Here is a 27211-nt window from a genome sequence, read left to right as displayed (position 1 = left end):
GAACAAGTAGAATGAACTTAAAAGAATACTTAAAGTTTTTGTCAAATAGGTCAAAATTCATTTTCTTTCTTGCCAAGACTTAGATGAAAAGATTGATAGATATATATGAAGCCTCTAAGCCTGTTGGCTTAACATAAATATTGAAAATAGAAGGATACCAGCTAGCCAGGCTTTATCTCAAGGTTAAAAAACATCCACCTACGAGCACCTCTAGAGTTCAGCACTTAACAAGTTACATCTAGTTTTTTTGAATTTGCAGCTACAAAAAAGCTACAAAAACGCTTATCCTTTTCATTGTATACAAACATAGACATGGTACATATCTTCTCATCCAACTCTCAAGAAAGCAAACAAGTTCCACAAATGTCAAACTACTTTAACTTTGATAGCTGAGTAGACTAAATGACTTGTTATATATGCTTTTTACAGTGGAACTACTTCCTCAGACGTGTATTGACGGTGACTGTAGCAGTTTCCTTTGAGCAGACAGGGAGTAAATGTCTTGCTTAAGGGCACTTTGACAATGTATCTCATCTACCCCAGCTGTTCTGGGGGATTTGAACAAGGTTGCTTCCATACAGCTACCATTGCTCATCCATAAGGCCGGCAGAGCCGACAACTGCGTGCAAGATCCAACCCTCCAGTCAGGTCAGTATTGAATAATGCAAGCTCCACACATTTCATTCCCCCAAATGGAGATCTCTAGTGCCACATCTCTGCCTTCACACCCATTATTCCGCTCGAATGGGCAAAAAGGCTCTAAGATGCATCAATGCACGCACGCACACAAGTGTGCCATCACACACACACACACACACACACACACACACACACACACACACACACACACACACACACACACACACACACACACACACACACACACACACGTTTAGTCCAAAGAAAATAAGAGCAGCCTCTCTAAGACAAATAATGACAGTTAAAAGCTAACCAGAAAGCTTTAAAGTGAGTTACGGCAACATAAAGATGGATTTTATGGAATTTGTTGGCAACCCAAAACAAGTATTTATAACTCCAAATTTGATGAAACAACTGGTGTAAAAAAAGATTTTTCAGGTTGGATAAAGGTTTAAACCCCAGTTGCTTAAATACGGGTTAAATCGTTTGTGCATCAAGTCCAATTTAGCTTTAATTGGCAACAAGTCCATCACAAACACGGCAGCTCTGTTTATTGTTTCACCCCACTGTAATTAAACTGGATCAAGATGCAATTCTTTCTTGTTGCTCATGGCTACCAGAAGAGAAATCCTCATCCCCCTGCAGCTCACTTCTCACATCACTGCAAGAAATCTGCTGTTCTCTATATTCACATGCCTTCCTTTACACCTGCCTCTCACCTCTAACAATCTCATTCGAGCATCTCTCTTTCATCTCTATCAACCGTACATCCTCTCAGTTTAAGGCACAATCCTTTCTTTCTTGTTTCTGCTCCCCATGCGATGCCACGCCCCCGTTCCCTGACCCAACCCCCATCCCAACCACCATGCTGACTTGCCCCTCCTTCTTCTCCCTTCATCTTTTCCCCCCACTCCCTCCCTCCCCTTTTGCTTCTCTTAGGGCATTTTCCACCTCTTCTGAGAGTCACACCTCATGAATTATTTACCTGTGCAACTCAGTGGGGGATTTTGTTGCGTTTCCTGACCGTTTCTGCTCATAGACAGGCAGTGGCTACTGCAAGGCTGCAACTCATTTAAATGCGCAGGTAAGCATCACAGATCGTCTGCTTCACACAAAGCTCTCTGGTGGACTGCTGAGCGTCCTGCCTGGAAAACAATAACACCATCATAAGGAAGTGAGGACGGACAAACACAGCAAGCAAGGGAATCATCACTTTGTGTTCTAATAGGTTGTCATCTTATCCTATATGATTATTCTAGTAGGCCCTTAACAAGCAGGCATTATTTTATGGGGATAGTGAATCTATTTCAAGTAATCATGAGATGCAGCTCAACTGCACCATTTCTTGCAGCAGGGAAAAGAATACCCTGCATGTGCATGCATTAAAATAAAACTACTGAAAGTGACGAAAACTGCAACGCCCACTCTGCTCCCAGGACTACATCACTCTCTGACGCCTCGCGCGCAAGTATGCAAGGGGAATCTTATTTTAATAATAGCTTTTGCCATATATCTTTTTTTACTTTTAAAGCTTGGTAGAATATATAAATCCAACGACTGAAATTGTTCATTTGCTGCTTATTTCTTTCACACTTGGGGTGATGCCACCAATACCAATTAGCACATCTGCTATAAACCTTCCCTCCAATCTTATCAGAGGACATTTTTACTGGCACATAAGCAGAACAGCTTGAGGGGGAATTCATAACAGCGCATCTCCTGAAGCGCATTAACCACGTAAACACAAAAAGAAAAGAAAAAGCCTTTTAATTTGAATCAGTAATGCATGTCAGTGGTATCAGCACCACTATTATGTGAATGTAAGCATAAAAAGTACAGTAACGGCAGCAATTGACATTCAATTCTAATGTTTGGATTGCATGAAGTATGTCAAAAAAGGATTGTTGTGGATCTACAGCAATATGAATTTCAGGGGTTTAAGTGCACATGAAATAGTTTCCTTTGAGGGCTTTTGTGCTCCAGAGCTGTCTCTGGGTGATGCCACACCCTGCTGCCTCCTGACACAGAGAGAAAGAGGGGGAGGGGAGAGAGAGGGAGAGCGATGGGAGGTTGGTAGCGTCCTCCAGCTTCTGCACACACTGAGAGGAACTGAGAAAAGTCATCACTGAAGTGTGAAAGAAAGATCGAACTGACCATGTGTCTCTCCCCTCCGAACATTTCATTACTATTGTAAAGAGCATGTGAGCAGCTTTACCGACGTTGAATGTAAGACCACACACACACACACACACACACACACACACACACACACACACACACACACACACACACACACACACACAAAACTGGCCGCAGCGTAAAAAAAATGAATTTTGGGGGTTTTACCATTTAATGAGAGGGAAGAAAGCTTTTTAATTTTGAATGGCTTGACATAAACCAACATCTAAACTTGTTTCATAGAATTGGAAGAAATCAAATCAATAAACTACTCCTTTAAAAGTGAATGTCTTTTGAAAATATCATAATTGGTACTGTTGAAGTGTCAGTACCTCAAAAGCCTGTTGTCTCTCACTTAACACAATTCAATCCTCGATTACCAGCTGATTGCTGCATGTAATCCATCAGTTTTATTTCAAATCAATGTTAACACTGGTGAGCTGCATGAGGCATTAAAGCGGCCACAAGAGATTACCATTAATTATTCTATAATTTAAAAGTACAATCACTTCAATACAACAGTAGAGTGACACGTGTCTTTTAGGACTGGTCAACTGCATATCTGCTAAGATAGAGGGTGAATATATGACAAGAGCGTCAGACAGGTTTAGTAAAATTGCTTTTTAATACATTGTCATTGTCATTCAGTGACACCAAAAGCAGTCCTGTATCCTCCTCACACCTCATTAGCAGCGTTGCAATGAACCTGCACTGATGACCACGCCCTGAGTTGCTGATGTTAACATGTTTGTCTCCTTCACCCACCAAACATCTCCACCCCACCCCCATCTCTCCTACTCACCTAACTACGGCACCGCAATGTTATACAACGCCCTCCTGCTTCTGCTGTGAACCCTTCTCCTGCTCTTGCCCCACCCCTCACTATGGACCTGAGTCTGCAGTCGTTAAACCTGCTGGTGAGTTATCACTCTAGTGAGGAAGTGCATCTGAGCTCGATGAAAAATTGTTTAATACTAGGTTAGGAGAAAGATTTTAAAGATGTACATATTACAATTCATGAGGTGTTATAATTAAGACAGACCTCGAGCAAAATACTTTAGAGAAGAGACTTGAACTGAATGAGAAAGGCTGCCAGTGAGTAAACACTGCCAGTGCACTGTTTGAAAAATAAAAATGCTAGTAAGGCCTGATTTTCTACTGACAGTCACCTAGAAATGAAAACAAATACAGCGCTGACCAAAATAATGCACAGTCAGCGGTATGAGTGTATCTCTGACAGGGAGTTTAGAGTGTTCGGAGAGGGAAGAAGCTGTGTTATTCTGTATGGGCAGAAATCCAGCCTCAGCCGAATGCAAAGAGGGTACTGCTGATATTTGTATGTCATTTATATTTGTCATGTGTTTTATCCCACTGCTACAATTTAATCAATCCAAGTTTGCAAAACACAAAGTTGAGTTGATTAAGTGCTTATCAAGATCGCAATGCTATTCAAAACCTGTATGTTCCTCAATTTATTGCATCACCCACTGACATTAATTATTTGTATCTCATATAAAGGGGAAAATAGTGCATTGTTTTAAACTGATATGAGACTGTGGAGCACAGAGGGATATTCCATGCACAAAAACTGTCTTAAAAGCATGACTATAAGATTATAGGGCAAAGATTTGTCTCTGAAAACAACATATTGCAAATAAAGATATATATTTACTGGTGCCAGCTTCCTAAATGTGAATATTATCTGGTTTTCCTTCTCTTCTATGGCCATCATTTGAGTATCTTTGATTTTTTTTTTTACTATTGGTTGGACAAAACAACACATATGAAGGCGCCTGGGATCGTCTGATGTAAATGTTATATTTACTGACCTTTTAAAGACAAAACAATAATGAATCATTTTGAAAATAATCAGTATATTAAGCAATAATGACGATAATCATTAGTTTCGGGCTCGGTTTTTCTTCTACATTTGTTCAAGGTTGAGATGCTCAAGACTGTCGGAGTTATGTGAGACCAAAGTGCCACCATCTGGTGCAAAATGGTACATCGCTAATTATAAATGAAATATGCTATTCAATTTAAAATACACACATTACGGTAAGTATAAATAGAACTCTTTCACTTTTTATAATAATCAGTCTTCAAATGCATACAGTTTACATGAGTTTCCATAGAATGAAAATGAAATAAGGTGCAATAGGTATGCATGGTAAATATGGATACATTTTATTTAAGAACTATTGGAGCTCAAATTAACTGTTGATGATACAATTATGGGTTATACATGTAGATATTGTTCCAATTAACACCAGCAGACCAGTTTCCGCTGAGTGACAGGCGCTGGTGGGAGGCGGGAGCTCTGCTCTCCACAGGATGACGTGTCATCAATAAGCACCAATCAGGTGATCTGATCTTACACCGCTATTGGTTTCCGTTTTTAAACCTTGCACATGCGCATTTCATTTTTAAAATGGCGGCCGTACAAGGTGGTCTGGTCGACGCGGTCGAAGAAAAGGACATAAAAACAGAACCATCAAGCGATGGCATTGCAAATAATAATGCAAACGACGCAAGACCGCCCTCCACGCCTCCCGGCTCCAGTGCTTCGGCTGGAAGTAACAAATCCGCGGCGGGAGCCCCGGAGGACCAGCAGACGCTGCTGGCAGTGCTGCAATTCCTGAGAAAGAACAAACTGACCGAGTCCGTGGACATTTTGCGTCGTGAAGCGGGATTACCAGAGGATTCTCTGGACCTGAAGGCGGGCGACTCCTCCGGGGCCGGTTCGGGTGGTGCTGCGGGAAGTGGTGAGGCAGAAGGCGGGGATGCGAGCTCTCTTCTCAGCCGGGTGACCGCCTCATCCGCCGCTGTCGCTCCGGCGCCAACTAAAGGTCCGAACGATGTGTAGAACTTGGCGATTGTTTTATTTTTTAAAACGCTGTTGCATCGTCAATACACACGTTTGCTGTTAATATAGTATTTAACGCAAGAAATAAGTATTTCCTCTTTGAATTATACCTACCACGTTTATGACTATAGAGTTACTATGCTCGTGCTTTCAATGACCAGAAATACATAAACTACAATATGCTGATCCCAACTCCTCTGAGTCTCAGTTAAAGCTTCATAAAGACAGTATGTATTGCAGAGATGGATGAGTTACATTACAACGAGGAGTTTTGTGTTTCTGGTCATTGAGTTTCAGATGTGTACACAAACTTTTTCCTTGGCTTTAGGGATGCCAAAGTTTGTATTTTTTCACAAAACAATTCAGTTAAATTGGCCACTATTTCAAATCAACATGTACTCATTTGCATTTCAGTTCAAGTGTAATTGCAAGTAAAGATACGAAACCAATTGGGATTTTTAGATACACCTGTCATTACAATAACTGAAGAAATTACTTTTCCCACACCTGCTTAGTTATCGTTATCGTCACATAGTTTAAACGTTGTGTTATAAAGCCATAATGTTTTTATTCTTTACCTAAATGACAGTTAAGGTATTTATATACTTTTTTCTTTTGAAGCTTAGCTTAATGCACATCTCACTGAGACTTCTTCTTCAACAGCTGCTGGGGAGGACCAGCCAGACGTCAACGTGGTGCTGTCAGCTTACAGCCAGCAGGGAGACCCAAAGCTGTACCCGGTTTACTACAGCGGCCTGAAGAGGTTCATAGAATCCGTGTTGGACTGTCACCGAGCAGAGCTGTCCCAAGTCTTCTACCCGCTGTTTGTGCACATGTATCTGGAACTGGTGTACAACAATTACGAAACTGAGGCCAAGGCGTTCTTTGAAAAGTGAGTTTCCTTGACATACCGTACAACTTTCTAACTATAAACACGGAACTTGATTTTGTTTTGGTATTAAATCCTGCACAGTTGATAAACCATACCTCTTGTTTCTCACCATCTCAGGTTCAGCGGCGATCAGGAGTGTTACTACGAAGATGACTTGCGAATTTTGTCCAGCTTGTCCAAGAGGGAGCACATGAGAGGCAACGAGACTCTACTGGACTTCCGTACCAGCAAGTTTGTCCTGCGTATCTCCCGTGACTCTTACCAGCTGCTGAAGAGGCACCTGCAGGAGCGTCAGAACAACCAGATCTGGAATATCATACAAGAGCATCTCTACATTGACATCTTTGATGGCATGCCACGCAGCAAGAGCCAGATTGACGCCATGTCTGGCAGCTTGGCAGGAGAGGGCAAACGAGAGGCTAATAAGGCGAAGGTTGGATTCATACACCAACACTCAAATATGATGTTTTCTTCGTCTCCCCATGCTTTTTTCACAATTGATTAATTCACGACATTCTCTTGTTTTATTATAATTAATACAGGTTTACTATGGACTGCTGAAGGAACCAGAAATTGAACTGCCTCTTGATGATGAGGATGAGGAGGCAGAGAATGAGGAGGGTAAACCCAAGAAGAAGAAACCCAAAAAGGACAGCATGGGCTCCAAGAGCAAGAAGCAGGATCCTCATGCACCTGCACAGACTAGGTAGAGATTCTGAGAAAGAATATTTCAAATTTGTAAACATAAACATTCCAGATGTGTCCCGCTTTATTTCCTGTTGCACTGTATGTGAATGACATTACGTTCTACGTAGCTGTGAATGTGCAGTGCTGGTCCTTTCTTTCTGTCTCCATCAGCTATTGTTGTTGCCAGAGCAGTATGATTCATTAGAAGTTAGCTGCATTGTTGACGGACACTTCAGTTAAACATTATTGCATGAATTCAAACTTTTAATTTGAAGGAAATGACCTATCCACATACAGAACAAGACGGTTAATAATGTTGTACTTGCCAAACATCCAAGCCTCTAGCCTACACATTCCTATGTTTTAGAAGAGTCATAATTTCAGTTATTGAGTTTATTACTTGGAAGCTCCTTTTTAAAAATCCTTAAACTGCTTGTAGATGCACCAGTCAGTGACAGGTGACATTGCTTTTTTCAGGATCCCTCTTCCAGAACTAAAGGATTCAGACAAGCTGGACAAGATCATGTACATGAAGGAGGCCACCAAGAGGATCCGCCTGGGACCAGATAACCTCCCCTCCATCTGCTTCTACTCTTTTCTCAATGCTTACCAGGTAATATAGCTTGTAACCTAGCAAGTGATGGATAATAGACAGTTCATTGTAAACTACACAAGAATAATTTCTAATTATTCTTATAGGGTCTGACTGCAGTGGACTTCACAGATGACTCCAGCCTGGTCGCAGGAGGCTTTGCTGACTCCACAGTACGGGTGTGGAGTGTCACACCGAAAAAGCTCCGCAAGGTCAAGTCTGCAGCAGGTACAGTGCAAGACTGTGACCATGGTGACCCAGCTTGATGTTATTAGGACTTTCTGTAACACAAGTTTCTTCTCGCTCTCTCTCTCTCTCTCAAGACTTGAATCTGATTGACAAAGAGTCAGACGATGTGCTGGAGAGGATCATGGATGAGAAGACGGCTAGCGAGTCAAAGATCCTCTATGGACACAGTGGCCCGGTGTATGGCATCAGCTTCAGCCCAGACAGGTATAATAATACTAATAAAGTCTTTATTTGTATCGCGCTTATCAAAACCAAGTTAGTTATTGACATAGTAAGCAAAGAACACATACAAGCACAGCACTATAAGAATAAAACAAACCACATTAAACATTCAAGTGAAATCAGGGAAGGCGGTGCAATACAATTATATTTTAAGCTTGGATTTAAAAGAAGCCTGCAGTATTTCCTTAGGCTAGGTCTTCCAGAGCCTCGACTCCTGAGTTCAGATAAAAGCCAGAGGATCTCAAAGTACGAGCAGAACGTACAGAGATCTGAGGTATACTGAATAGTCAAACCGTTTAGTGCCTTAGAAGTAATTAAAGGAAGTTTAACATCAATTCTAAAACCGACTGTAAGCCTGTGTGAAGAGGCTAAAAACAGGGTAACGTCTTCAAACCTGTTTACTTGGTTAAAAGCCTGGCAGCTGAGTTCTGTACTGTGGCAATGTACCTTTGTTGATAAAAAACATGTTTGTACAATTTTTTGTATTTTTTTGTTTTGTTCTGCTCTTGGATTACAGTCAAACAAGATGCCAATATTTCTAGCAACAGGCCTGATGTATTCCGGCAGGTATAAATTTAATGTTTGTGTTGCTGGAGACAATAACAACAACTTCGGTTTTGGTTGAGTTCAATGGAAGGAAATTCTTAGCTATCCAGCTTTTTACATCTATTAGGCACTCCTGTAAATAAGCGAGCATACTGTGTTCACTGCGCGTAAATCATTTACCGGTAATTGTTCATTTTTGCGGCTTACGTTATAACATTATTATCATCGTCTGTCTATGTGCTTACGTTTAGAGTATTAAAAAGAGGCACAAAGTTGAGACTCCTGACTAATATAACTCATAATTCCTGTTGACCCCCTTGTTTTGACTCTCAGAAACTACTTGCTATCAAGTTCTGAAGATGGCACAGTCCGGCTGTGGAGTCTCCAAACATTTACTTGTCTGGTGGGCTACAAAGGTCACAACTACCCCGTGTGGGACACACACTTTTCCCCCCATGGGTACTATTTTATCTCCGGGGGACACGACAGAGTTGCCCGGTAAGAAACAGTTTTTCCCTATTCTTCAATGACAGAGCAAAAACACACTGTCGATACACAGCAGATACAATGTCCGTCATTGTTTAACAACATTGTACTTTCTCGAACAGTCTCTGGGCAACAGATCACTACCAGCCTCTGAGGATGTTTTCTGGTCACCTAGCTGATGTCACTTGCACCCGCTTCCACCCCAACTCCAATTACGTGGCCACAGGTTCTTCTGATCGTACCATCCGACTCTGGGATGTCCTGAACGGAAACTGTGTGCGCATCTTCACCGGTCACAAGGTCAGATGAGTCTCCAGAGCAGAGCCCCACGTCTGTGGTTTCTCATTCTGCAGTCGGGGCATATCATGAACGCCTAATCTTTTGTCTAAAGTAATGAAATTAAGCATTTACAAAAGGTAAACAAAACTAAAAAATGTCCTTAGTTACATTTAGTTTGCATCTAAGGGAATCATTTAGTTTGACTCACATCAGCAAATATTGTGACGTGATGCATATTCAACATCCAAACTAAGTTGATCCCAATAAAATACATTTTGCTAGCCAGTTTAACATTACATGCACTGTCTACACACCCATGAGTTTGGGAGCAACCTCTATCATTTCTGGTGGATGCTATAAAGTAATGCTGTTCAGAGAATTTCCTTTACACTGTTAAATATGCTAAAGTGTCACAGCACAGCTAGCAGAATTGACTGCTGCAGAGACCACTACTCAGCCAGCCTTCAACGCTGTCTTCCAGGGTCCCATCCATGCGCTGGCCTTCTCTCCCAATGGTAAGTTCTTGGCTTCAGGAGCCACTGATAACAGAGTTCTTCTGTGGGACATTGGTCATGGGCTGATGATTGGAGAGCTTAAAGGCCACACAGACTCCATCTACTCCCTCCGGTTCAGCAGAGATGGAGAGATCCTCGCCTCTGGTGGGTGACATCTTTTAATTTGACTTTATCTGTTGATTTCAATGTATTCACATGCAGATTTGAGTGGAGTTTTTCTTCAAATTATAGTTGCAGTGACACTGCGTTATCTTTTTATTCCAGGCTCGATGGACAACACGGTTCGTCTGTGGAATGCTCTGAAAGCATTTGACGATTTAGAGACCGATGATTTCACAGCGGCTACAGGACACGTCCATCTACAAGATAACTCCCAGGAGCTTCTGCTGGGCACCTACATGTCAAAATCCACACCTGTCATACACCTTCACTTCACGCGAAGGAACCTGCTGTTGGCTGCTGGTTCCTACAATCCATGAGACATTCTTGAACTATGAGGAAAATAATCCATAGAAGCTTGAAATGAAGCAAATCTAGTCTCCATCCTGCAAGTAATTTAATAGGTTTGTGTTGCAGTTGGACAAAAACTGTATTCTCAACAAATCACAGCTGTTGAGAATTTAGCTGTGAAGAAGATAAAAGTGCGGTTCCCGACTCCTGTTCTGACCCATAGATTTGGGCCACGAATCCAAGCGGATCTATTGCAAATATCCCTTCGCCATGATGAGTGCCATTGTTGATTGAAGACTTTTTTTTTTTTTCAAATCACTGCCAATGAGTACAGCTTTGTTCAACACATTGCTGACATTTCTGTATCATAGTATTTTATATTGGTGTACACTGTAAATAAAAAAAAAAACATGTTTTCTATTTTTTGGGCATAAATGTTCTTTATTGTTGACATAAGGAAACCAAACAGTGATATTTTATTACAAGCATGTCCAGATGCTTTCTCCTCTCCCAGCTGTTAAACGGTGGTCAAAATGGGCACCTGTACGGAGACAATGAGGGCCTTGAGTTAAATAAATGGAGCATTACTTTCATAAAGTACAATGAATTTGGAAAATAATAGGATCTAGAGACTTACATGATCACTTTTCTGTGACAGCGGCCTGCTTCTTGGGCTTCAATTTGAAGAAAAGGCCAATGGCTAGTAGACTGGCGTATGTGGCCAAAACACACTAAAGAGAAAAACAGGATGTAAAAATGTCATGACAAGATTCAGGCATGACAGTTTTAGCCTGCGTGACAGTGTCACTCGTAAGCATTAAAATACAGTTTATTCAAAGTTAACTCACATTCCTCCTTCCTGTGATCGTGTATGCATTGAAGTACTTCGCAAATCCAGTGAACTGGTGCTGGGTTCCTGCGTCGTGTCCTCCCATGATGGATTGTTAATGGTCCTATAACAAGGAGAATACATGAGAGTGATTAACAGAGTACATGAGCCAAGTTCAATCTTTACCTTTGGTACTGCAACCTTGTGTGGAACCAAACAAATCTGGAACTGAAAAAGAACTGCCAAAAACTTTCATTGCAATTTGAAAGATTCTGTGAATTCATTATTTAGACTTCTCTGATGGTAACCCGAATATATTTGAATTATTTCTGGATTTGGGGATTTTTGGTTGCACAAAGGCAAATCATTTGAAGAAGTCACCTTGCAGCCTGGGAAACTCATCTGTGTAACTACATTTATAGCCGAGAAATAATCAGCAAATGAAATGACAAAATCGAAGTTGAACTACTGAGATGACCTTTACATTGGTATTAGCCACACAGCATTGTAATTTAATTAACAAGACTAGACTACTCTCGACAGGACAGAGTGTGAAAAAAACAACTCAAGCACGTCAACGTCAGTAAATATTCAAGTGCCATTTTTATTTCGTCCCACCGCACACACAACTTTCTTACAGGTGTAAACTAACGTCAACTAAACATAATGTGCTGTTAGCTACTGATAGAGGTTCAACTTTACTGATGGTTGGCTTGACATGCTTCTATGATCAATGTCAACACGCTAAAAACATGATTTGGAGCAATAACACATTTAAGCTACTACTTCTACTTCTTAACCCCACATTTTATTCAGACTGACTTTCATCAGCCAGTAACTGCAAAGCTTGTTAGCTAGCAAGCTAGCTAGGTCCGCCTGCTAACGTCAGTTAGTTGCATTTTCAAAACGCTGATTAAATACTACATTATCACAGAGGCGTTTTAAAGATGACGTGGCTACATCCCTACTCAGCGTTGTTGAACCAAACGTGAATGGTGTCGTTTGTTTCTAAATATGTTGTGACTTACCGTTAGCTCTCGACCCCTGTGCAAACAGAACGAGACAAGTGTCCTTCAGCAGAGGCCGCAATGCTAGAATTGGTAGAAAATCCCGCCCACACTGGCAATCCGGAAGTGTGTCCCTATTGGTCCAAAATAATGTCACTCAATATTAGCGTTTCAAACGGCCACTAAGTGGCTAATGTCGAAGTCAATCACTTTTACTTGTCTATGATTGGAGACAGACTGAAACGCCCGCTCAAGTTTTACTTCCGGGTTGTGATCATGGCGTGTTGCTGAACAACATGTGAGTTTTGCCGGAGATTTGATGTAGGGACACGTTTTTATGATAAACACGGAAAGAATCGTTTGATATACGTTTAGATCGAAGTCGAGTTTACCTCTATCTGAATAGGCTATTTTTATGCTGGTAAACACGCTTCATGTTTAGCCCTAGTGCTCAAATACGATACAGGTAGCTAATGTTGTCTCGTGCGTCTTGAGTTGTAACTTTATGTGCAGCAGTGTTGCATCTGATTATTGTGGACTTTGCTATATTTTTCGAACTAATTGGTTCATATGTTTATATGGGTTTAATGTATCAAGCGATGTATGTTTAGAGAGAGCCAAGCGGCTACCTGTGTCCCTCATGATGCTATCATTTTTATGCATTTATTTCATCAGCAATGGTAACTCACTCCGACGTAAAACGCGATGGTTGAGTTACTTGAGCTGGGTCAAATTATGCTTGACTAGTTATTACCTCATGTTTTTGTATCATCAGATCGTGTTAAAGGTTTTAAAACGGTGACAGTGTCTTTTGGATTTTCCACAGACTTTGAAACAACATCCAACATGGCATCAGTGGAAGAAGACTTCCCTCGAGGAGGGACTGCAAAGAAGCCCACCGAGAGTAAAATAGTGGTGCAGCGGACAGAAGTGGACAACTTATTCCAGGTATAATTCTACTCTTTTCTGTCTTTATAGCCATACTACTGTAAAAATACTTTTCTTTGTCAGGACAAATAACAGGGGGTTGCAAAAGACTTTCTGAACTGGGTAAAAGTGTAAATGATGAGGATTATCACACAATAACAGGCATTGTATTCCTCAGACAGCAGTGTGTTGCTGAAGTGGAAGTGGTTATTTCTCATCAGCTGTTGTCAACATTACTTTCCTTTCACACAAAACTCTGTAATTAAGTATGGCTTATGTTTTGTATACTTGATCAAATGACCTCCATAGTGAAAGATGGTTTGCTTTTCTCTCGCAGTCAAATGAACCGGCCGAAACTAAGAAAAGAAAAGGGGCAGGCAAAGATGCCGACAAGAAGCTCAAGAAGCCAAAGACGGACAAAGAAGATGGTCTGACGCTGAATGCAGCAGCCAAGTGTGTGGAAATTCTACACCTCAAGGTAATGCATTTGTCGAGAACCAGCGTGTGTTTGTAATTTGTCAAATGTGATAAGTAGGTTTGTTTTCTCAGCAAAATGAGTTTTGGTGTTAAACTAATGTGAATCCAAATCGTATTAAGCTCCGTTTCGAAGTTTAATATTGTGTGCGTTTTCTGCATTCCCAGAATTTGAAGGAGGGTATCCTGATTCTGGGCTGTGTAAAGGAGGTAACTGATTTTGAGGTGACAGTCAGCCTGCCCTGTGGCTTGCAAGGCTACCTCCGCATCATGAACATCTGTGACTCCTACACCAAGCTGCTCAGCGAGCAACTGGATTCAGCTGATACAGAGGTACGTTTAGTCTAAAATCAGAAAGTAACCTACATTAGACCAAGGGGTATACATGAACCCTTTTATGTCTTAGAGTTTAATCATGTGCCAGGATATCTTGTAATATTTAAGAAATGTATCTTGTGTTTTTACTTCACAGGAGATCTGCTCTCTAGAACATTTCTTCTTCCCTGGCATGGTGATCAGGTGTGTGATAGCCAAGTTAGATACCGCCAAAGGAGGCTCCGTTAGCATCCAGTTGTCAATCAATCCAAAGCTGGTGAACAAGGCTCTTACATCTAGCTCTCTAAAAGCTGGCATGGTGAGTCCTTAATGATCTTTAGTTAAATATTTGGTAAATATTTTATATTTTTTATTCAACAATTTATTGTAATGTTATTTTGTGACAACTCAGGTCTTGAGTGGATGTGTGGAGAGTGTGGAGGATCATGGCTACATAGTTGACATTGGCCTCAGTGGAACCAAAGCCTTCCTGCCCAAGAAAGTGGGAGAAGACCAACACAACAACCAGAAAGGTATGACAAAGTATTTAATTTGCCATTTACTATGGAAATATCAGTTGCATCCTTTCAGATGCAGAGTAGTAGTAAAGCAGTTGTTTCCCAGTTTTTGATTTTTCCCGTCATAAAGTAACTGATTTGAAAAGAAGTAAGAATACATGTCACAAGCTTTTGTGTGTTCTCATGTCTCCAGAGCTGAAAGTGGGTCAGTATTTGACTGCTCAATTGGAAGACGTAAAGAACGATGCGCGTCTGGTCCGCCTTTCTGTCATCCCGCCGACCGTCGTCCAGGCCTGTGCCAAATCCGATCAGGGCTGGAACCTCACCAACCTGCAGCCTGGCCTTCTGGTCAAAGCTACGATCAAAAAGGTAGATACATACTTTTTACTTTGGTAAGGAGTACATCGTCCCTCCGAGGATAAGTGGCAGCCTACAATTGTTTTTTAACATCCAGTGAATGATCTTCGGTCAGGCGTGTCACTTTGTTTGTTTGTACGCGCATTACAGAATGTTTCAATTTCATTAACATTGCGAGATAGGACATTTGTGCTGCATTCATGTAGTTTTTGGAAAAATAGTTCTTGACTGGGACAATTCAAGTGAATATAATACATCTTCTTTGTAGCGTCCATTTTGTTTCATCAAACACACTCAAGTCGGAAAAAATATATCTATCTAGTGAAGAAACTAGGACCATCTGAGGAGCATGTGAATGCACCATTTGGAATTTAAAAATCACTAATCAAAACTGGAATTACCGCATAAAGCACCTGCGAGATATGACAACAGGATGAGGGTTAAATAAATATATTGCAACACATTATGTCAAGTATTCCTAATTTCTTTCTCATCATATCAGCGTTAAAACAATGACCGTGTGCTGCAGCATAAAGCCTGAGAACATTAAGAAGGGAGGAATCCTAATTTCACTCTTGTATACACTTGTTCAAAGAGTCCCAATCACAACTTCAGTGTGGAGCCATGTTTCATTTGAATAACTTGCATGCAATAACTATATGTTGATATTGCAGGTGACCAAACATGGTCTGCTCCTGGACTTCCTGTCCTCCTTCAGTGGCCAGGTGGACGTTCTCCACATGGAGCCAGAGCAGACGTCCAACTACACTGAGGGAACTGAGGTAAAACAGATCCGCTAATGTTTTCAGCTCTTTGAGCCAGTCAATGAAATTGATATTTCTCGATTTAAAATGCACCCTTTTTTTCTTTTTTTTTAAAGGAATCTTAAATGAAGGCGTTAAATGTTACCAGTGAACCGATTTACAATGCGTTTCATATTAGAGTATGAACTTGGTAGGCTAACCCTGTTTTGCATGAATTCACCCAGGTGCGAGCCTGTGTGCTCTATGTGGATCCGTCCACCCGTCTAGTGGGCCTGAGCCTGCGCAGCTACCTCTTTCAGCCCGGGATGAGACTTGACCACATTCCTGCTGGAGGTGACCGCATTGGTGAGGTGGTGAAGGACTGCAAGATGATCTCTATGCACCACATGTCTGGAGCCATGGTGGAACTGCCGGACACAACAATGGCCTTTGTACATGTGAGTCACAGTGATGTTTGAATATTAAAGCCTGTTTGGACTATTAAGAAGAATAAATGCTCTCTGTGAATATTCTGCTGACTCAGCATTACAGTAATAACTTAAATGTATCTGACAGAGGAACCACCTGAACGAGTCTAATACGCGAGGTAATGAAAACAGAGTGCTGGCTAAGCCTGAACACACCATCAGGATACTGGACTTCAGCGCCATGGACCAAATTCATTTCGTTAGTCTGCGGAAGTATGTTGCACTTCATTTATGTGTGTTCTATAGTAACATTGGCCTCTAAAGTTCCAATGTGATGTATTGACAATCGTCTTTTGTCTTGATTTCAGGAGTATCATTGAGAAGCGTTTTTATAGATATCATGATCTTCAGGCCGGTCAGGTTGTAGAGGTAAGAATAAAGCATCACCATCTAAGGACTAGTTTGACATTTTTCAAATGTATTTTCCATCAACAACATATTTAGAAAAGCCTCTTTTGAGTTTGGAACTCTGATGCAATGGTTTAAAATAGAGATGTTGAATGTCTAGAGGCAGCCTGGCTAACATCAGTGTATATTTCTGTAAATTTGCCCCCAAAGAAAGGTTAGACCTGGACACGGTTAACTTCCCTTGCCAATAATTTGGTCCATTTTTAATATAGTTTTCCTGCCTTGTTCTGCTCTCTTACTTTGTCTATTATCTGTCACACCTTTTCTGTCTTCCCCGTGTCTCCTTCCAAGGGGACAGTATCAGCCCTGCTTAGTCACGGCATGATCGTGCATCTGTCCGACCACATTAAAGGCCTAGTGCCCCAGACACACCTGTCTGACATCATCCTCAAGAACCCAGAGAAGAAGTACGTGGAGGGCATGAAGATCAAATGTCGGGTCAGTCCAGTTTCCTTTTAATCCACTGAGATAACCACGAGAATAAGATCTGTGTGGCAGATTGTATATTATCTCTCATATTTTGTGTGAATATGTTCCTTCAGGTAATGTCAGTGGATGCAGAGAAAAAGAAGCTGTACCTGAGCAGAAAGAAGGCTCTGGTTGAAAGCTCCCTGCCATTGTTCCTTAGCTTTAGCGATGCCCGTCCTGGCCGCGTGTCCCACGGCTACATTGTCTCCATCAAAAGCTATGGCTGCCTTGTTCGTTTCTACAACAATGTCAAGGGTTTGGTGCCGCTCCACCAGCTCAGCTCTGAGCCAGTCATCAATCCTGAGGAGGTCTTCTACGTGGGGCAGGTGAGGAGATTGATTAGCATGAACACAGAGGATCATGTCTATTTGTATTCTCTGTTCCAGATGTTTGGGAACCTTTTATTAACAAGACCTTGACTGTTAAGTATCGGCATCTGATAAGTTGTTTTGTTTTTTCCATTTGTCCAGGTGTTGAAGGCTAAAGTTCTTCATTGTGACCCTGATAAGTCGAAGATGGTGCTGTCATTTAAGGCAGCGATGGAGGGAGAGACGGATGAAGCTGCCTTGCCCGAGTTGGACTGTGAGGTGGGAAAGGTAATTGTCTCTTTTTTTTTTTCTTCTTCCATCTCAATTTATACATTTTCGACCGACATTTGACATTTTTGAACATTTGTATTTGTGTGATGTAGCGGCTGGAGGCTAAAGTGCTGAAAAAGTTAGAGACCGGTCTGGAGGTGGCCATTCTCCCTGATGAGACCCGTGCTGTACTACCCACAATGCACCTTTCTGATCACATGTCCAACTGCACTCTGCTGTGGAAGAGTATGCAGGAGGGAGACAACATCTCAAACATCATCTGCTACGGCAAGAACAAACATCATGTTGTATCCTTCATAAAAAAAGTCTGTAGATGTTGTGTGGTTCTGAGTACAACTGAAGAGATAATCTCAACCTGCTATGATTGATTGATTGATTTTTGATTCTGTACAGTAGGAATTATTTTACCGTCCTTTGATGCTTATCGGGAAGTACATTTCCTAATTCTGAAAAGCAGGGAAGTTGTTGTTGTTATTTTCCTTAGTTGTTCCTCTGTTAAAGTCCATCACCAAGAAACCAACGGTGAGATGGTCACTGGAGGAAGGAGTGGTTGCCAAGGACTTCTCTGAAGTCACAGTTGGAATGCAGCTGATTGGCTGGATCAAGAACATCATGTCTTATGGCGTGTTTGTAGAGTTTCCATACGGCCTTGTTGGTCTTGCACCCAAGTCTGTAAGTAATGGGCTTTATGTTTACTTCTACACTTTTTATCCATTTTCCCTGCTAAAATTCTTCCTCTGCTTTGCTTCTTTTTAGGCCATGACAGACAGGTTCCTCATCGATACAACAACTGCCTTCCAGCTGGGCCAGACAGTGATTGCTAAAGTGACCAACCTGGATGTAGAAAAACAGCGTTTTCTGGTCACACTGAAGATTTCCGAGGTCATATCGCCACAGAGTGATGCCCAGACCAGACTCATTAATGGCCTGCAAGAGAGAAAAGTTGTGACTGAAATGTTAGCTATGAGAGGTATGATTGCATTGGTCTTTAATTCTTTATTTTAAGTTTGTCTTCAGTGTCTAACGTCCCCGTCTTTACTTTAAGAGGACAGTGATCTTCGCCAGCAGCTGGCTGCTCTGACTGTTGGTCAGAAGCTGAAGTTGACTGTAGATACTGCGATGGACGATTGCGGTGCCACCTTCAAGTCTGACGATTTGGCCGGTGCTACCATAATGGCCACCAGGCACCATGTCATGGGTGTGTATTGAACCAGAAATGTATTTTAAATCTTGATCTTGTTCCTCACCATGCCTAGTCCCCTTTCGTTTGAAGCTCCAACATGGCGTCTCTCTGGGAGGCTCCCAGTAGCGCTCGGGCTGGTGGTCTTTCCTGTTCCTTTGTGACAATAGTCATTGCCATCACATTTGTTTCTTGCGATGCCTTGACATGCATAATAGAAACAGGCTGGTATCAGATTGTCATGGTTTGATTGCATCAACCAAAATAATGTAGTAAATGATGCAGCTGCTGTATTTATTGCCGAGTTGATGCAGCTGAGGCTCTATAGCAGGGGTGTCAAACTCATTTTCACCCCAGGCCATATCAGCATCATGGTCGTCCTCAAAGGGCCGGTTGTAACTGTAACACTGTATACATTTAACTCCTCCACAACATAATGTTAACTGTCTTTGTATTATATTATTGTTTATTCAAGTGTAAAAATATTGTACATGCATTTATATAAATGTAAAAATATATGGAAGCAAATTTCTCTGTTACTATGACAGAAGTCCATTTAATTTAGGGTTAAGAACCCCACATTGCTAAAGATCAAACTTAAAACAAAAATAACAAAGAAAAAGATCAAACGCACGTTATTATATTAACTTTCTTCAAAGCTTTTTTTGTCACAGTTGAGAAGGACATAACTGGTCCAACAAATAATTGTGAGCAAATAAAGGCATGTACTGAGAAAGTACACAATATCCCAGTATGCCAACACAAAAAAAATAGTTTGAAATATTCCCTTTTACACTCAATTAAAAACCAAAAAGTGCATCTTAAGGACATGAGGTAATACAATACACATAATATTTTTATAACTTCAACTTTTTAACAGACTCAGTGTTTTCATGCACAAACATGAAATAAAGTCGGTAATGAAGCTTAACTATCACAAATAGTCCAACGTGTAAACTCACGCAAGTAAAGCCTGTTGTGAACGCATTGAGGAGTGTGAATAGATGGCACTCCGCTGCATAAAAAATCTCCTTCAAAATAGAAGCACATAAAAAATCCCCTTCAAAATAAAAGCCCACGCAAAGGTCCGTGATTCACTGAAAACGGGTTCATGAGGTCGTCACGGGCCACATAAAATGACGCGACGGGCCGGATTCGGCCCGCGGGCCTTGAGTTTGATATATGTGCTCTATAGTGTGGGTCAAACTCTAAAAACACTGGATCCTCGCATAACTCGATAGCATCTTTTATGCCAAAGCTTTGGGGCCCCCTGTGGAGTAAACTCATTACATACCTTGTAAAGTAGTGTTTTTTTCATCTGATTGAACAGATAATTATCTTTTCACCTATTTGAGAACCGTGTGTCCCACCCCTTGCACACAGGACTCATCTGTCATATGCTGCACTGTTGGCTTTAGCATATTATTAATTTATTTATTTTGCAGAATCACTTTGTGAAAGCTGCTGAATATAATTGTCTGTTGGCTGCACTGTTTCCAGGCGTTAATTTGACCTCGGGTCAGAAAGCTACTGCGGTCATCCTCAATGTTGACTTGCAGTCAACCTGTGTCCATGTGTCCATCCTACCCAAGCTGATGATCAAGAAGAAATCTGTGAGTATTTTTTTCTCAATGAAAGTTGGACTGAACATTTCTCAAAACTGCTTTCTCTGGAGCCGCCTTATATTTCACACTAATGTACATTGTGTGTGTATATAACTTATTGTCCTTTTGTGATGTTTGTTTTCATCTGTATCTTTACAGTTAGCTGAAGGATCAAAGTACACAGCGATAGTGCAGCACATCAACGAAGACTTTGCCATCCTCTCACTGGGTGACACAGCACAGCTGACTGTGATCCAAACTTGCAACCACCTCAATGAGACATTTCGGTCCGAGTCAGAGAAGCTGAAGGCGGGGATGATTTTGGCCGTCGAGGTCATAGAACCCAGCTGCCAGCAACTGCAGGAGCTCCCCCTCGTGTCGTGGAAGCGCTGCGCACCACAACAGCACACACCCTCAGAAAACCAGACGAGCGTTAAGGGTCACCTCTTCGGGGAAATCGTGAATGGTATAGTGCGGACCGTGAAGCCCGCCTCCATTCAGGTCACACTCGAGGATGGAAGTACGGGGTCCGTGCATGTTTCTGAGGTGCTGGAGCCTGCACAAGTGTGTATTGGGTCCTTCCCCACATCCACGGTTCCAGTCGGCAGTAAGGTCACCGCCAGGGTCATCGGAGGGCGCGACGCCTCCAGTCACAGGTAAAGTATGCTGAAGGGCCTCATGTTGGAGTACACATTTCTAATTGGAAGTTCCTTCTTTTGTCCCCTTGTTTTTATTCCATTCTTAATTAAACAACCACTGTAAAAGTGTAACGTGGAATGTGATATTTTCTGTGTATTTGTTAAATTGTATTGAACCAATCTTGCGTTTCTTATTTCAGATTCTTGCCCTTCTCCCACCCCAGATTTACATACACCATCCCTGAGCTCACACTTATACCCAGGTAATTATATAGCACAGTCCATTGAGTATTGTTATTATCATGATATACTGCTCAGGTACCTGACTATTTTGTAACCATGAAGCTGTTATCACCCCACTGCTACACATTTTGGGGTTGGTCCTTTTCTTATTTGTTTGTGTTTTTTATTTTTAATCTCTGCAGCAAATTGGATCAAAGTTACGATTTGAAAGCAGTTGCAGGAAAAGACGGACTAAACAACTATACGGCCGGGGAAGAAATTACATGCTTTGTATCAAAGGTATGTTTGGGCAATCATAGTGACTTGCTTTTTCTTTCTGGCAGCTTCCACAAAAAGTAGTTTTCGGTCATACATTTTAAATCAAGAATAAATCCAAAACTGCAGAAGAGTTTTTCAGTGTGTTCATGCTTCTGCCTCCAGTTTAATCCAAAGAAGAAGATTTTGGAGGTCACCACAGGTCCTTGTGTTAATGGGATAGTTGACCTGCTGGCCATGATCACCGATCCAAAAGTAAGTTTACAGTATTTTAATACACTATGTGTATTGGAAGAGGAGGTGTGGGATCATTTGTATCAGTCCAAGGTTACCATTATGAACCATCATTTCAAATGGCTGTGATTGTCTAAATGCTGCTTATTTTCAGGATGCAAGGCACCCGGAGAAACCGTACAAGCTTGGCCAAGCAGTCAATGCCAAAGTACTGGAAATTAAGTCCAAACCTCACCATTTCATGCTGTCACTCACAGGTTTTTAATCTAATTGTTTATTGCTTCCCATTGTTACGTTTCACATGGCTGTTCAGATTGTTTATAAAATACACAGACAACAATTTATCTGATTCTGTATTTCTTTTGTTTTCAAGGTGTCCATAAGCTAGAGAAAGGCAGTGTAGCTTTGGGGATGGTGACTGATATTCATCCCCGAATAGGCCTCCTGGTCAAACTTCCCTTTGGCAATGTGGGAACAGTTGCTGTCACTGACCTGACTGATGCCTACAAGCCAAACCCATTTTCCCCCTACAGCAAGGATCAACTGTTGAGGTTAGGAGATGCAGCAGCAACCTTTGTCTGAAAGGCCTTTTAATATGTGGTGCATTGATTTATTAGTGATGTTTCAATTAAATTACAAACCGTAACTAAATTACTTAACTTTTATTATTTTGTAGTTCAGGTAAACAGAATAAACGGTTTTAATCATTTGTGCCTTTTTTGTTACGTTATGAATGCTGTTGTTTCACAACGCCCAGAATACATTTATTGGCATCTGCTGGCACATTATCAACAACTTAAACCAAAAAAAAAGTATATTGTTGCCACCATCAGATCAGAAGAGTTTATTTTTGCCTCTTCTTTTTCTTCAGGTGTTTCCTCCTTGGGGGTGAAAATCGCAAGTGGCAGTTGTCTCTCCGTCCATCAAGGTAAGACCGAGTCCTTTGCATTTCTGAGTTTGTGTATCAATTTCAGACACTTATCTCATAAAAACATCTGGTTGACCCTAACTTTGCTCTTCAAGGCTGAACCCAGAGCAGACCAAGCCATCGAAGGACCCAGAAGTTTTGTCTATAGACAACCTGCAGGAAGGCCAGTTAATCAGAGGCTACATCCAATCTGTGGCAGAGCAGGGGGTCTTCATCAAGTAAGAGAAAGTTATCCAGCACTGAACTTTAGCTTCAACTTTCTTTGACATTAGACTGGATAGCTATTGCATTAATATTTAAACTGTATAGAAACTGGAAAATGTAGTTTCAGGTTTAGTTATTTCAGTAATTGTCGTCATCCTCATTTCATGTTCTTCTTCCAGGTTGTCAAGGAGCATCACAGGAAGAGCCCAATTTCAGCTGTCCACCAAGTACTTTGTCAACAGCCACAAGGTCCTTGCTGAGCACCTGACTCCCAACACCCTGCTCACGACCAAGATCCACAGGTAAAAAAAGCCCTGGGTTTCTTTCTGTAATCGTATAGTGTTTCAAATCATAAGAACAAAAGGAATGAGTCGTCATAACCAACATAAAAAAATCAATTTGGACAAACGAGGAGAATCAAGCACCGTAATGCTGATTAAGTGTCTTTCCACATCTTGCCCAGTGCAGCTTCAGGTAGCAGTGTTTTATAGTCAATTCTGTCATCATGTCTGCAGCTCTTTCTATTCTTGTCCTCAGTATTGACAGAAAGAAGAAGTTGGTCAACCTCTCTCTGCTCCCTGGGGACACCGGGAAGGCAGACGTCCTTCCAGAGTCTCTCGGTCTGCCGCTGTGTTTGATGGGAGTGGCGAAGAAGAAATATGACTTGAAGAAGAAGAAACGCGCCGTGTCTGAGAGTGAGCAGGTAAGAAACGGCCACGACTCCGCCTTTTCAACTGTGCTGAGGTTAACCCCCGTAATGCCATCTTCATATATCATTCATTATCCTTAAGTCTGACTGTAATAAAATCTGTTAAATGCTTGATGGTCCCCGATTCCCTAATGCGTTGCGGTTCATGTAATCTTTGATGGTAGTCTTCACTGTGGTTTCATTTGTCAGGAACAAGCAGAGTCCCAGGTCCCAAACAAGAAGAAGAAAACAAAGACCGATGACAATGACAGCGGTGTGGAAGTGAACTTTAGAGAAGACAAGAAGAAGAAATATGACTTGAAGAAGACGAAACGCACGGCGCCTGAGAGTGAGCAGGTAAGAAACGGCCACAACTCCGCCTTTTCAAGTGTGCTGAGGTTAACTCCCATCACATAGGTCAATCATTCATTACCCTTAAGTCTGCCCGTAATACAATCTGATAAATGCTTGATGATTCCCTTATGTGTTACAGTTTATGTTATCTTTGATGGTAGTCTTTACTGTGGTTTAATTTCTCAGAAACTAGCAGAGTCCCAGGTCGCAAACAAGAAGAAGAAAGCAAAGACCGATGACAAGGACAGCAGAGTAGGAGTGTACTTCAGAGAAGAGGAGGATAATAAAGATGAAAAGCCCAAATCTGATTCTGTAAAAGTAAGCAAATGCACATTCATACAAATCTCCATAGATTTGGTACAGTAATATTATTATTTAGAACCTGAAAAATAAATGCCCTCCTCTTTGTCAACAGGTGACACCCAGCTCAACGGGTCCGTCCAGACTGCAGGTGGCAGCAGGTTTCTCCTGGGACGTGCATCTGAGCTCCCTGAAGCCTGCCTCTGCAGCGCAGGAGGGCGACTCCAGTGATGGAGAGGACCAAGATGGAAGCAGCAAGGTGAGCTGATCATAAAAATACATGCATGTATCATTTTAGGTTTATTGAAGGAATTCAACATTCTGTCATTGTTTTTGTAATCGGTTTAAAGATGATCTCTCAACGTCTTTGTAATTTAAAACATCTTTTCTGTTTCTAAATATTTTCTACCCTCAAACTCATCGTCCTTCCCGTCTTTCGCCTCTACCAGCCGGTGAAAAAGTCTCGTCATGAGCTTCAGCAAGAGAAAAAGGAAGCAGAGAAGGCCCTCGTAAAGCGGGAGACTGAGCTAATGGATCCGAGCCTGCGACCTCAAGATGCAGCAGCCTTCGAGCGCCTGCTCCTCGCTTCACCCAACAGTTCACTGCTCTGGCTCCAGTATATGGCTAACCATCTACAGGCCACCCAAATCGAGCAGGCCCGCGCTGTGGCCGAGAGGGCCCTAAAAACTATCTCCTTTAGGTGATTGAATTATAGATAAACATGTTTAAGCTTTTCATTAAGATAATGCATTTGTTTTTAGATGGTGACCACTAAAAATCTAATGTTGTTTTGTTTTGACCGGATGCTCTCATCCCTTATGATTAGTAATTGTCTAGGCTCTGTTGAGGTAAGGTTTTACTTTACTTACTTACTTTTTGTGTAAAACCTGTATTCGTCCAGGGAGGAGCAGGAGAAGCTGAATGTGTGGGTGGCCCTGCTTAACCTGGAGAACATGTATGGCACAGAGGAGAGCCTGAAGAAAGTGTTTGAGCGAGCGCTGCAGTTCTGTGAGCCCATGCCCGTGTACCAGCAGCTGGCTGACATCTACGCAAAGTCCGACAAGACAAAGGTACGATCCACTGAGTGTATTGGTCGAGACTGACGCTGAAACACTGTGTTCACACTAACGTGTGTGTGTGTGTGTGTGTGTGTGTGTGTGTGTGTGTGTGTGTGTGTGTGTGTGTGTGTGTGTGTGTGTGTGTGATCATCTCTATGTCGTGTTTATCCAGGAGGCAGATGGCCTGTACAAGACGATGGTGAAGCGTTTCCGTCAGAATAAGGCCGTGTGGCTGAGCTACGGGACCTTCCTGCTCCAGCAGGGCCAGAGTGACAATGCCAGTGTTCTCCTGCAGAGGGCGCTGACGAGTCTGCCCTCCAAAGAAAGTAAGATGGTTTGCCCAAACACTGAACCAAACTGTATTCTCACAAAACCATTTGCTGTATATTTATATCGTTGTACCACCATTGACCGAAACCAGCGAGTGCTCATCCCTTCAACTGTGCAGTCTGTGTCAAAGTGCAGTGTGTGTGTGTGTGTGTGTAACCGTTCAGATTCTGCTTCCCCCGTCCCAGCTGTCTATCTCCACAGGTTTTAACCTTTATGCATTGTCATGCTTCCTCACAGGTGTGGATGTGATCGCCAAGTTCGCTCAGCTGGAGTTCCGGTATGGTGATTCAGAGAAAGGTCGCACCATGTTTGACAAAGTCCTGACAAGCTACCCGAAACGCACAGACCTCTGGTCCGTCTTCATCGACCTCATGGTCAAACGTGGGTCACAGAAGGAAGTCAGGTGAGCCATGGCCCTTACTTTGCTTTTTGCCTCACCATTGTTACTTTTAACACATTCTGTTTCATTCCTTCTAGCTTTTATTTCAATATATAGGGAACTACACTTGCTAAGATATGCATTTATGATCAAACATAACGAGTGCTTTTTGGTGTCTCCTGCAGGGAGCTGTTTGATCGTGTGATCCACCTGAGTGTTTCAGTGAAGAAGATCAAGTTCTTCTTCAAGCGCTATTTGGAGTACGAGAAGAAGCACGGCACCCCGCAGAGCATCCAGGCCGTCAAAGAGAAGGCCATGGAGTTTGTGGAAGCTAAAGGCACAGAGGCTGCCAACTAATGACCTAACGCACACAATAATACACACATTATGTACGTGTGTGTGGACTGCAATTTGCTGAACCCGGTCTGAGCCTCACACCTGTTCACAAACAAGCTTGTGGCTCCAGGTGCTCATATAGGTTCCTCTGCAAAATAATCAATTTATTAGCTTGTAATTTAGCTTTTATAAAAAAAATTTTTATTGTTGTGGACCTAAAAGTCAAACATTTGTAAAGTGGGTTGGAAAGATCTGTAAAGGTTAAAAGAAACTGGTATTTGCATTTCATTAGTCAATGTTGCACAAGAACAAGCTATAAAGAGAATAACTTGTGTAATAACTATTAATTTACTGCATTTTCATTCAAACACTTGTGGGAGCATTATTCCGGTAAGCCTTTTAATAAATCAAACACCATTACAATACATTACGTGACGTTTTATTTAAAAGCAACAAATACAAAATAACAATATATATAGGGACATGTTTACATACAATACATACAGGCAAGACTAGTTTTCTATCAGTCTCTTTTTAAAAGGAAAGGTCATGGGACGCAATCGGTAACAATATTGTCTACTTAACTCGTCATGGTTATATTCCCGCTGGTCTTGGTTTCAGCCGGAGGTGGTGGCTGACCTCTGGCTGCTGGAGCATTTCACCTACATTGGCAGTATTGAAGATGCATGTGTGGCACAGGGTTATAGGGTGACTGACATGGTTTGTGCTGGCTGTATTGGTAACAC

The 27211-nt window shown here is 41.8% G+C and overlaps 3 protein-coding genes across 4 annotated transcripts; 2 read left to right on the top strand and 1 right to left on the bottom strand.

Moving 5' to 3' along the window:
• Window positions 1-5248: 5248 nt before the first annotated feature.
• taf5 (TAF5 RNA polymerase II, TATA box binding protein (TBP)-associated factor) lies at window positions 5249-10918 on the top strand (the record flags this gene model as incomplete). 2 transcript variants are annotated; one of them, XM_079219557.1, is made up of 11 exons in its annotated part: window positions 5249-5666; window positions 6347-6575; window positions 6693-7008; window positions 7118-7281; window positions 7740-7875; window positions 7962-8082; window positions 8178-8307; window positions 9205-9369; window positions 9480-9657; window positions 10118-10295; window positions 10416-10918. In XM_079219557.1, 11 exons carry the CDS (start codon window positions 5249-5251, stop codon window positions 10628-10630), a joined length of 2250 nt encoding a protein of 749 aa, XP_079075683.1. In that variant the 3' UTR covers window positions 10631-10918. The 2 variants fall into 2 exon arrangements, with proteins under 2 accessions (XP_079075683.1, XP_079075684.1); XM_079219558.1 differs by having other exon boundaries at window positions 5249-5677; window positions 6358-6575.
• Window positions 10919-11019: 101 nt separating this feature from the next.
• On the bottom strand, window positions 11020-12532 carry atp5md (ATP synthase membrane subunit k). The gene is made up of 4 exons (XM_079219581.1): window positions 12459-12532; window positions 11450-11554; window positions 11239-11332; window positions 11020-11142 (listed from the first exon to the last, which is right to left on the bottom strand). The coding sequence occupies exons 2-3, from the start codon at window positions 11534-11536 to the stop codon at window positions 11243-11245; spliced, it is 177 nt and encodes a 58-aa protein (XP_079075707.1). The 5' UTR covers window positions 11537-11554; window positions 12459-12532; the 3' UTR covers window positions 11020-11142; window positions 11239-11242.
• A 751-nt stretch (window positions 12533-13283) lies between these two features.
• Window positions 13284-26486, top strand: pdcd11 (programmed cell death 11; the record flags this gene model as incomplete). The annotated part of the gene is made up of 36 exons (XM_079219553.1): window positions 13284-13385; window positions 13702-13842; window positions 14007-14171; window positions 14311-14472; window positions 14566-14686; window positions 14865-15040; window positions 15703-15810; window positions 16017-16229; window positions 16348-16472; window positions 16568-16628; window positions 16959-17105; window positions 17210-17461; window positions 17606-17731; window positions 17827-18021; window positions 18236-18406; window positions 18491-18704; window positions 18780-18932; window positions 20415-20527; window positions 20678-21174; window positions 21357-21419; window positions 21582-21678; window positions 21820-21909; window positions 22043-22145; window positions 22262-22439; window positions 22760-22816; window positions 22912-23034; window positions 23200-23322; window positions 23558-23723; window positions 23919-24065; window positions 24249-24380; window positions 24478-24621; window positions 24812-25062; window positions 25264-25432; window positions 25593-25746; window positions 25988-26153; window positions 26315-26486. 36 exons carry the CDS (start codon window positions 13284-13286, stop codon window positions 26484-26486), a joined length of 5577 nt encoding a protein of 1858 aa, XP_079075679.1.
• Between the last annotated feature and the right edge of the window lie 725 nt (window positions 26487-27211).

This window comes from Taurulus bubalis (assembly GCF_910589615.1).
Source record: "Taurulus bubalis genome assembly, chromosome: 6".
In the NCBI taxonomy this organism is placed as follows: domain Eukaryota; kingdom Metazoa; phylum Chordata; class Actinopteri; order Perciformes; family Cottidae; genus Taurulus; species Taurulus bubalis.
This window is presented reverse-complemented; position numbering and strand designations above follow the sequence as displayed.

Coding starts and splice junctions, on each gene's coding strand:
- atp5md (XM_079219581.1), bottom strand. CDS start 11,536: ATGGGAGGACACGACGCAGGAACCCAGCACCAGTTCACTGGATTTGCG. Junction 11,333..11,449: donor CGATCACAGGAAGGAGGAAT/GTGAGTTAACTT, acceptor TTTTCTCTTTAG/TGTGTTTTGGCCACATACGC.